Consider the following 11,505-nt stretch of genomic DNA (forward strand, 5'->3'; position numbering starts at 1 on the left):
TCAGATGGTATAAAAAAGTTGGCATATCGTCTTACTAAGTGTGTCGAAGTAAAAGGAGACTATGTTGATAAATAAATGGTTTTTGAAAAAAAAAGTTTTTTTCCTACTTAGGTAGCTTCATTTTCAATCCGCCCTCGTATACTGTTGTATAATATTAAGTACTCTGAATTCTTTGAAGAGCAAGTCACTTGGATAACGAAATGGTGTTTTAAAAATTACTCGGATTAAGGATTTCTGTGCAATTGTTACCGGTTCAAGGCCATATTCCCTTCTCTAAAACGTTTTTTTTACCATGGAAAAATAACTACTTGTGTTCTTATGGTTTACCGAATTATTTCATTGTGAGGACCTTTTTTAACGAGTTGTAAATAACTCGCTATTAGAAAATGAGTAAACGCAATAATTTACGCATTAATAATTTTCTAATACGCAGTTTTCTTGCAGAGGCCGTGAACAGAATGACATAAATTCTTATCTATTTCAAAACCTTCACGTACTAAAATTCTACGCTATCATTTATCAACTATACCTATTGTCGGCCTCGTGGTGTAATGATCAGCGCGTTCGCCTACCATGCAAGAGGTCTCGGGTTTGATTCCCGTCATGGTTGGCATGAAATATTTATTTAAAAAGGGTGTTTTTACACTAGAATATTTCAATGTCCCAAGGCTTTGATTACAATGCGATTTTAACATTTATCTTAAATTTTATCTAGAATTAGATGTATTTATTTATGACAAAATACAAGGATTTAAACTTTACATATTACATTACATTACATATTTTATTTGTACTATATATTCCCAATCAGCAAAAGTGCTGGTATGAGGGGATATTATATATAATAACATAATAGTTTTAATAAAAAGTCAATAAATAAAAAAATCACATATCACTCGTCACACGGGCTATAAGAACTGTTTTATTTGGGTGTTTTTTAAATACGTATATGTTTTGTATATTTTTTAGGTCGTTAGAAAGTGAATTGTAAAAATTTATTGCTGTATGTACAAAACTGTTTCTTTTTATATTAGTCCTAGGTTCTACAAAAAACTTTACAAAAACTTTTCATACAGAAAACTTAATCTACAAAGTAAAATTAAGTTTTCTGTATGAAAAGCAGAATATGCGTACATTTTTTTTCTTCTAAACATGTTCAATTATAGGTTACCGACGAAGATACTTTACAAATATACTCATTTTCGTACACGAATATCGGTTTTTTTTATAGACAATCGAAGATTACTCTTTTAACTTCCCATTGTAATCGGGGCCCCGGACGGGGACAAATTTAAAATTAAATTTATATATTTATATAATTACTTTGTAAAGCGCCCTTGAGGTATTATATTATATTAAATACGAAAATGGCGCTATATAAGTTATCCATAATAATAATTGTCATTATATCTCTTTTCCAGACTCCATGGGTCTTCACCGCGTGGAGAACGCGTCCCACACGGACTCGGCCGTCTCTCTCCACCTGTACTGTCCCCCGTTCGACGCGTGCCACGTGTTCAACCAGCTGACCGGCCGGAAAACCAAAAGCAACGTCACGTTCTGGTCCAAATTCGGACAGAAGAGGACCAAGGTATGATGGCGTTTCTTCATAGATATCTCTATCGAGCATTGAGGTCTAGACTGATGTCCGCTAATGCGGAGCTTAAGAGCTGCCATCGGCCGGGTTGAGTGATCATAACATTCCCCGTTCAGACTGGTCGAAGCCCTGTAGATATACAGCGAAGATTATAGTCGGCCTCGTGGTTTAGTGGTCATATACTATAGTCCTTAAAATATAGCTTGATTCCCCGGTGATGTGTAGCCAGTACACATTGCGTCCAATAACTATAATTTCTTTATAAATATAATACATATTGGGTTTAGATTTTCAGTATTCCTCCATTACACATTTACGTATCGACTGAAATAATTTGTTATAAAATAATAAGTACTTATTAGGCACAAAAAAAGCATTTTATCGGAAATCTGGGATAAATTACAAATATCATCAAAAGTATACTCTCAGTCGGTCACGTAGTCCAGTTCTATATAGCTACTCAGTAGCTCTCGGGAAGTTGGCGTGGGTGCACGTTTCCCCGAGTCGTTAGCGATACCCAGTGGTTTTTTCATGTTTCCAGCAGTTAGATTTGAAATATTATCATCTTTGAATTAAATTATGGTTAATTAAAGCTATTCCCTATAAATGTTCCATTTTTCCCTTTTTAAATCTCTTATTTGTTTAATGTGTAGTGACTACACAGCACCGTAACGCGCGGGTGTATTTAGGACAGTAAGTCAGTGTTGCCAATGCCAATTTTCCAAATTCCCCAAAAATCTAGATCAAATGACCCAAATGGGGAGAAAACAAAGTCCCGATTCCTTTTGGTAGGTCAACTATCAAATAATTAGTAAAAAGTTAGTGCAAATAGCGCTTTTACGCTATTTTGATAAAATGTATTTGATGTTCAAACGTGTATCTTGGAAAGTATTGATCCTACGAAAAAAAAAATTAAAACGATTTTTAAGTTAATTTTATTTTTTCAGACTTTCGAATATTTTAATTTCTATAAAACCTTCAGGGACGTAATTATACACAAAAAACTGATTTAAAGCACCATTTTTTCAAAACCACGGCATGAGCGGTGGTCGTTCAAGCTCACAAACTTAGGGTTTTACAAAGGACCGTATGTCCACCGATCCTGTTATGTTTCAAAACATAATAACCCTTTTTATTAAAAAAAGTGTAAAAAGTACATAGGTACCGAATGACCTTGAACGTCCCATGCTTCTAATAAATCTCGACAACCACCAGATGGATCTAAACAAAGCTACTTTTATTTGTAATATCTTTGAAAAATAAAAATAAGTACGTCAAATTCGTTTCTTACGGAAAATTACCGTAAAATACCAAAATTACGGTGTTTTACCGCGACTTTTGGTAAAATTACGTAATTTTACATCCATAGCCGTGACTGAGCGTTTGGGCACGAGTTATAGTCCTTAAAATAAAGCTTGATTAGAATGACATTTGTCAGAAAAAGTGACGACATAACTTTGTAGTAACGTCTAAGGAGTGATTTATATTGACACACGAAAAATCATTAGTATCTGGCGTGTTCATTATTTTTTAGTACAATGCTTGACATATAAATTAACATAATTATATAAAATAAGCTTTAAAACTAAAAAAAAAAAAAACTAAAATAAACCTAATTACTGACGACGTTCTTACAAGGTTACATCATTTTGTAAAAATGTTATAGATGGGACAAATTAGTCAATGTAAATTGATGGAATAAAAAAATAATTCATGTGATGTTGTTCATGAAAAAAAGTATAATTGTCTTATTTTTTAGTGAATAATTGTCTTAAACACACTATAATAGGCTTGTTTTTGCATTTTTATATCAATTTTCGGAAACAGAGTTTCATGTTTGCATGAAAAAACTTATAAAATCTATTTGATCAGTGATCAGTAATTTCCCATCACTAGTGACAGCTGTCATTTTAATCAAGCTGTATTTCAAGGACTATAAGTGTCATCATTTTTGAGGGCTCAGGGCATGTCTACGTATTAATATGTCAATGAATGGCATATTTAACTCAAAACAGTCATTTTTAGGGTTAGTGACTTTTGCCTGAACGGCGACAATATCAAGATAAGTTGAGCAGAAAAAAATCTTTTAAATGACGTGTACGTCATAACTATCACCATTTTGTTCATCACACCTTATGTTAACACCATAGAATTAAGAATAGCCCAGAAGGTGCGTAGAATCATATTTAAATACATCGGACTGTGTCCAAAAATCCCCCAACTTTGTCCCACTTTCGCCGCGCGCATGCGTGAAGTCGTCGCGTCATGTTGCCAGATCGCGAAAAATATAATCATAACCCAAAATTTGTTAGATAATTATATTTTTATAAAAAAGCAATGTGTTAATTTCTCTAAAATTTTATTGTACACGCGGAAACATTGATTGACACAACAGAGTAGATGAGTAAAGGGTCATTTAATAATAGTAATTTAATTAATGAACTTTAAGCTTAGAAAATAAAACAAATTTTACTTTTCATAAAACGGATATTTTTATGTTTTAATGTCAGTCAAATGTCCACCACGGCGTTGTTTAATCCGAGAGGTCCAATTTTTATTAGTTCTTTCATTACATGAGCAAAGTAGCGTAATAAATTTGACACTAACAAAGTGTCCATTTTGTTTTCTTTGACAATCTGACAGACGGAAAAATAATTCAATTTTTAAGTAATGCATTTGCTACTTACACATAAAATGTGATCCAATCCTATTTCTTTTAGATCAAAGCAGTATATCATATATTTAAAACGACACAACACGGCATAGTTGAATTTAAATCGGGAGTTGCGTACTGAGCTACGTCTGCAAAAAAACTAATGGGTCAAAACGTAAAACTACTCCTTTAGGAGTAGTTTAGTCGCCTTCTGTTTGATTTCTGGACTATTCTTAATTCTATGGTTAACACATAATACAATTCAAAGTAATCTTTATTAGATTAAAATAACATTACAAATATACGAAAATATTGAAGGTGCTAAATTGGAACAATATATCTGGCCAGGACCCTTGAGCAATGGCCCCATATTATACTCTCCATGGCAAGAGTATTTGCTTCTTAAACGTAGTTTCACTGATGTAAAGGTCTCCATGGAGAAAGTGATCGTGTTCAGCTGCCTGACTGCTCTCCTGGTTGGTTCTGGAAGCCGGGCGGTAAAAGTCTGTGCCAAAATAGATATTCTGGTTGATTTGTCGATATAACCTCTTATAAGTCTGAAAAATGGGTCAGTGTGAACCCATCCCTTCTAACAATGTTTGATTATGTCCAAATGCTTGCAGACTGGCTGGATTTCCTCCCTAGGGAGTTGTTCATATTTAAATTTATTTCAACAGAGAGGGAAAACATTTTTGAGAAGGGAATATGGAAGTCAAGGCATTTACAGGGCTTGTGACCTGTCATTGGCTGGTTTAAGTGGCCACTTTACACACTGTATAACATTCACCATTCTGCCCATGTTTGAACATCCACATTTCCTCAACTCTTCCATCTGTTGACTTTTGTAAAGTAAAAGAGCTGAAACTTTTATCATGCGGGTGAGATTCATCCGGCTGAACCAAATCGTGTGAAGTGTAAAGTGGCCACTTTTAAGTGACAAGTTTTGAATGACAGGTCATAAGCCCTGTAAATGCCTAGACTTCCATATTCCCTTCTCAGAAATGTTTTCCCTCAATCACCCTCAACTAAATCACCCACTAGGCAACGCCTGAAAACAATTTTCCAATTTTTATACTTCTTCTTTTACCAGGTAGTAATTCAACAATGTTTGATTATGTCCAAATGCTTGCAGACTGGCTGGATTTCCTCCCTAGGGAGTTGTTCATATTTAAATTTATTTCAACAGAGGGAAAACATTTTTGAGAAGAGAATATGGAAGTCTAGGCATTTACAGGGCTTATGACCTGTCGTTGGCTGGTTTAAGTGACCACTTTACACACTGTGTAACATTCACCATTCTGCCCATGTTTGAACATCCACATTTCCTTAACTCTTCCATCTGTTGACTTTTGTGAAGTAAAAGAGCTGAAACCTTTATCACGTGGGTGAGATTCATCCGGCTGAGTTAAATGCCTGAAAACAATTTCCCAATTTTCATACTTCTTCTTTTACCAGGTAGTAATTCAACAATGTTTGATTATGTCCAAATGCTTGCAGACTGGCTGAATTTCCTCCCTAGGGAGTTGTTCATATTAAAATTTATTTCAACAGAGAAGGAAAACATTTTTGAGGAAGGAATATGGAAGTCTAGGCATTTACAGGGCTTGTGACCTGTCATTGGCTGGTTTAAGTGGCCACTTTACACACTGTGTAACATTCACCATTTTGCCCATGTTTGACCATCCACATTTCCTCAACTCTTCCATCTGTTGACTTTTGTGAAGTAAAAGAGCTGAAACCTTTATCACGTGGATGAGATTCATCCGGCTGAACCAAATCGTGTGAAGTGTAAAGTGGCCACTTAAACCAGCCAACGACAGGTCATAAGCCCTGTAAATGCCTAGACTTCCATATTCCCTTCTCGGAAATGTTTTCCCTCTCTGTTGAAACAAATTTAAACCATCCCTTCTAAGTTGCCAACTGTTGGTCCCCAGCATGCCCGGGACGAGCGCAGGGGGACGGAGCCACGGCTGACCACCGTGCTCCCTCGTGTAGAGGTACCTCGGACGGAACCCTCTCCAACATGAGGGAATATCTCGCGTGGATCGTGCGGACTCCATCGCGGAAGCACTGTCGTGCCCGCCCCAGACTGACGAGGTGTATAGGACTCTGAGTATACTGGGATTTAAAAAAAGTATTTCATTTCTTTGTTTACAGGAAATGCAAGACAACCGTGTTCCCGAAGACAATTGAATACATCTTCAAGCAAACGACAACTATTTTTCTATAACATACATCTTCTTTTACTCATCAAAATTGATGCATTTTTACGCCAACAATCTGCATACAGCATAAATATATTTACCCGAAGGCATGCGGCCCAAGATCAGTTTGATAAATAGATATTTGAATTAACATATTACAACAGAGATGAACAACATTTAAGAAAAGGTAATATAGAAGTCCAGGCATCTACAGGGCTTATGACCTGTCAATGGCTGGTTTAAGTGGCCACTTTACACACTGTGTAACATTCACCATTCTGCCCATATTTGAACATCTATATTCCTTCAATTCTTTCATCAGTTGATGTTTGTAAAGTTAAAGAGCTGAAACCTTTTTTTATGCGGGTGAGATTCATCTGATTGAATTATTTCACATAAATTCAAATAAATTATTTTAATTAAATTACAAATTTAAAAGCTTCAATTAAATTAACTTAACAATAGAATCACCATGTAAAGCGCCCTTGAGGTATTTTATTACGAAAATGGCGCTATATAAGTTATCCATAATTAATTAATCAACGCCTGAAAATATTATTTTTTCAATTTCTATACTTCTTCATTGCCCTGTAGATGCCTAGACTTCTATATTACCTTCTCTTAAATGTTCTTCATCTCTGTTGTAATATGTTAATATAAACAGCTCTCCAGGGAGTTGAATCCAGTCCTTGTCTACAAAAATTTGGACAAACTCAAAATATTGTAGATATTTGAATATTGCTGTTCGGTCACTCTCTCGCACACACTTCCCCGAATCGTCACTGCACGTCAAAATGATTATGCCTGACTGAAATCGAGGTCTTGATTCCCATTTTCCATACCGTAAAACTAAACCGATTAAGAATTTTCTAAGGAAAGAGTTATTTGTTTCTCCGTAGAGGTAAGCAGAGAGGATAGGACGCCATATCATTTTGTCATTGCATACAGACCTCGCTTTCTCTACATTCATTCTCCTCATGCACGCACGCCGATATTCCGACTTTTAACATTTCCATCTTCGGGTATTTGTTGGATTCGATCATGCCATGTCTTTCTCAATTTCTGCATCCATCATTCGCTGTTCAAACCAATACAGAACTCCTTTCTGATTGTCGATAATGCTCGTCTCGTCATTAAAATAATATTTCTATCGTACATAGTTTTACCACACATTTGAAAGATCACATTTCGACTGCATTCAACCTACTTTCATGCTTATTTTTACAATTCCATTCTTCACTTTCATCAGTCAGCACCAGGACTCCATTGTGAACGCATAATTTCGCCTCCCGTGGCAAGCATTTATTTGGCAAGGTTGAAGAAGGTTAGAGAAGGCTGAAGAAGGTTAGAACACCCCTTTCCTGGCATTACCCTCCCTTCAATACCTTTCCCAGTAAATATACTTCCCAACATTACACAATTCTTTACCTGTTTCGAGATAACCTCACATTAAGTCATACTTTCATTTCTTTCAAATAAATAATTTTTTATATCCTATTTCCCATAGCGCTGAACTTCCTCATTGAAAATTTAATCGATATTCAAAACAGTATTCTGAGTAGTCAACACGTCCTCGAGTAGGACTGAAGCGACTGTTATAATCGTACTGCAGGAAGTTTATCAACATTGACAGGTTGCTGAGACCCACACCACCATCTTGAAATTGTCTTTTATCTGTCGATATTTTAAGCCACTATTTATGATAATATTTTATTCGGGTACATCATGATACGCGCGGGATTGAAATTATTATTTATTAATACGTGTAATACTTATCTAAAAATAAGATGAAGTTGTTTGTAATATTTAAAATCTTTACTTTTTCTTCTAAATCTTTTTCATGGCCTTCAAAGTACTGGTGGTTTAACTTAAGCTGGCGCGTTCAGAAAACTCACACTAACGCATTTAAAATCTACAGGTGTTGATTTAAAAAAATGTTGTATTAAATTTCAACCAAATGTGCTATCTTTTTTTTTAAATTTGGTGTTGGATTAGAGGGTTGTGTATATGAAAAAAAAAATACAATGGGTTAAAAAGTGTAATATTAATTTACTAAAATAATTTGTTTTATTATTTTATATTTTTCAAATCATGTTTTAAAACGTTGCATTTTACTAATATACAATTTAAATTTGAAAAAATATTTTTTTTATAGTCAATAACTCTAGAACTAGAATGCAAAATTGTGTAGATTGTTTTAAGTATATAAACAACAAGATTTATTGTTTATCAATAACTGTGTATACATATTTTCTCCGAAATAATTTTAAATTTTAATTACATTATATTAATTATTTTTATGATGAACACAAAATACTAAATAAAAATCATTCTTGTTTAAAAATAAATACTCGTAAATATATGACATTTTCTTAAGTAATTGTTTTTATTTTCGCTCTAATCCAAAAGAGATTTCTTAAAACATTTGATATAACGATATATAACATCAAGATTTTTAAAATCAGTATTCTGTACATTGAAAATGTTTTTGTGTAAGTTTTGCAAAAGCACCATCACTACATAATCGACCTATTCATGATTTGATTAATTGAAAACACCTACATATTTATAAACCAGTGTTTTTAATCCGTAACTTAATACTCGTACATATTATTATATTTTTACTTTTAAGAATCGCAGCAAAATTGAGACGAACGCAGAAGCATCCTGTGTACAGTCGCGTGCACAGAGTTTTTAACTAGGGTAGGCAGTAGAAAAAAGTATGTTTTACATAGTATAAGTACCTAATCAATCTTACCAAACAGTTTCCTTCACTAGTCACATTAGTTTGCATCACTATGCTGTAGGTAGTTAATATTGAAATTACCTAAGCTACATCAAATATCCAAATAAATGCTAAATTTATATGATATATTTCTTATTTTGAATATAATTTATACAATATATTACTACGAAATCCTTTTTTTAAATATTTTTATATTTTCATTTATTACGGTTGCTACACTCGAAATTAAATAATTTTGGGCTCTATTTGATATTCTCGTAAATGCACTACTAGATAATTGCAAGGGATTTTCCAAGATACCGACATATTTAGCTAGCAAATCAATAAGTTCCAAAAAAAATATCTTTTTATTTTTTTTTTTTAAATAAACGCGAAACAAAAATACTCTCGATTAAATAATTATAACAGAAACCAATTTGAGGTTATTTATTCGACGTGACTGTCTTTTATTAAATACTAATCGAAAAAAAACGCTAGATGTCAGTAACGTATTCGTTTGTTCTTTCTAAAACAATGTACCTACCAACGTTCAAAAAGCACTGCCTACTAGCTTACACATACACGCGTAATTACAACTGAAATAAAACCCACACATACACATTTCGTTCCCGCATCGCGTTATGTTCATATGGAAGAAAAAGGCATTTGTAGTTTGTGCTTCTCCCGACCCAGGCCGATAGCGACGCGCTGATCGGTACAATATATTACTTAACCGAATTATCTCTGGCGCGTTTTTCAAATTTAAAAAATAGTTACTAATATTTTTGATATTATTTTTTGCTATTATTTTAATGAAATTCTAGTAGGGTAGGCACTGCTTATGTCCCTTTATGGAACGTACGCCACTGCCTGTGTATATTGTATTACCATATCATTAGCAACTAATAAAGCAATGGTTGTCTATGTCACTCCCATAAGCGCATCTGAGCGCGAGAGAGACAGAGATTATTTTCATAATGCGTATGCCGTGCGATGTCATACCATGGGCACATGCGTACCATGGTGAATAATCACGGATACTACACAATGCGTATGTGTAAGTATAGTGCACGCGCCAGCTTAAAAAATCCACCAGTACTCTCCTCCCGATACAATACACTTACGCCAACGTTTTTTCCAATCCTCGAAACAATTGTTGAAAAAGATGTTCGAGATTGAATGTTGTTTTTGCTTTTATTATTATGCGTTTATTTTACAAAGACTGGCCGATATTATGAGCAACTTTTTACCAAATTATGTCAATGTTTCTTTCCTTTCTCGATATGGAACTAGAATATTTTTATTTAAGAATCCTTGTACCTTGTGCAAATCATCGGTGCCATTTTGTGAATCTCAATACAATAGAGGGGTAGTAGATAAACTAACACATTCCATATTATATTTTTACATTTGTAAGTGTTTTTATTTCATGTAAATACATAATAAAATATTTTGTATACATCTGTGTTCTTATTTATATACATTTATGTGTTCATGCCTTGTGTATTGTGGAAGCGAAGATGAGGGGCAGGCGGGGTATGGGACTTAAAAGGGCATCGTGTCTCAGAATCTTGCACAGTGGTGGATGCAGAGCGTCGCTGGTGGTCGCCAGCCTCTGGTAGGAGCGGCAGAGAAAGAAGTATTCATTGTATGCGAATACCAGTGGCGAGCCACGATTTATTTTAAAGGTAATCTACCAAAAATGTTCGTTAATTTATGCTTACATACTCGTATAATTTGTGTACCTGGGAAGTATGTTTACTAGGGATGGAAAGGTCGAGAAAGATATTGAAAGGAGGGTGAGTGCCGGGAACAGGGTGAACGGTGCACTGAAATCTACTTTGGCAAACAAATGTTTATCGCAGGAGGCTAAACTAGCAGTTCACAATGGAGTTCTAATGTATGGGAGCGAAGTATGGAATTGGAAAAATTATGATGAAAGTAGGTTGAATGCTGTCAAAATGCGATCCCTCGGGCGAATGTGTGGTAAAACAATGTGTGATAGGTGCACAAATGTCGAGATCCGTGAAGTGTGTAAGGCTGAGACATGCATTATCGACAGAATCAAGAAAGGGGTGCTGCGTTGGTTTGAACATGTGGAGCGAATGGACAGCGAAAGAACGGCTAGAAGGATCTACGATGCGAATGTTGATGGATGCAGAAAACGAGGAAGACCGAGAAAGACATGGCACGATCAAGTCCATCAAATACTTGAAGATGGACATGTCAAAAGTAGGAATAATCGGCGTGCGTGCATGAGAAGATGTATGAATGTAGAGGAAGCGAGGTCTGTATGCCAAGATAGAGTGTTATGGCGTTCTATCTA

The 11,505-nt window shown here is 34.8% G+C and overlaps 1 protein-coding gene across 2 annotated transcripts in view; it reads left to right on the forward strand.

Moving 5' to 3' along the window:
• Positions 1 to 6,630, forward strand: part of LOC148281680 (cysteine dioxygenase type 1) — a 62,868-nt gene extending 56,238 nt beyond the window's left edge. For both annotated transcript variants that reach the window (XM_088226299.1, XM_088226298.1), the window contains exons 5-6: positions 1,422 to 1,591; positions 6,408 to 6,630. In XM_088226299.1, the coding sequence (XP_088082425.1) occupies positions 1,422 to 1,591; positions 6,408 to 6,443 (206 nt within the window). In that variant the 3' untranslated portion in view covers positions 6,444 to 6,630. The remainder of the gene's footprint in view (positions 1 to 1,421; positions 1,592 to 6,407) is intronic.
• Positions 6,631 to 11,505: the final 4,875 nt, after the last annotated feature.

Source organism: Micrasema longulum, unplaced genomic scaffold, assembly GCF_059751315.1.
Source record: "Micrasema longulum isolate JH-2025_06_02 unplaced genomic scaffold, ASM5975131v1 h1tg000420l, whole genome shotgun sequence".
In the NCBI taxonomy this organism is placed as follows: Eukaryota; Metazoa; Arthropoda; class Insecta; order Trichoptera; family Brachycentridae; genus Micrasema; species Micrasema longulum.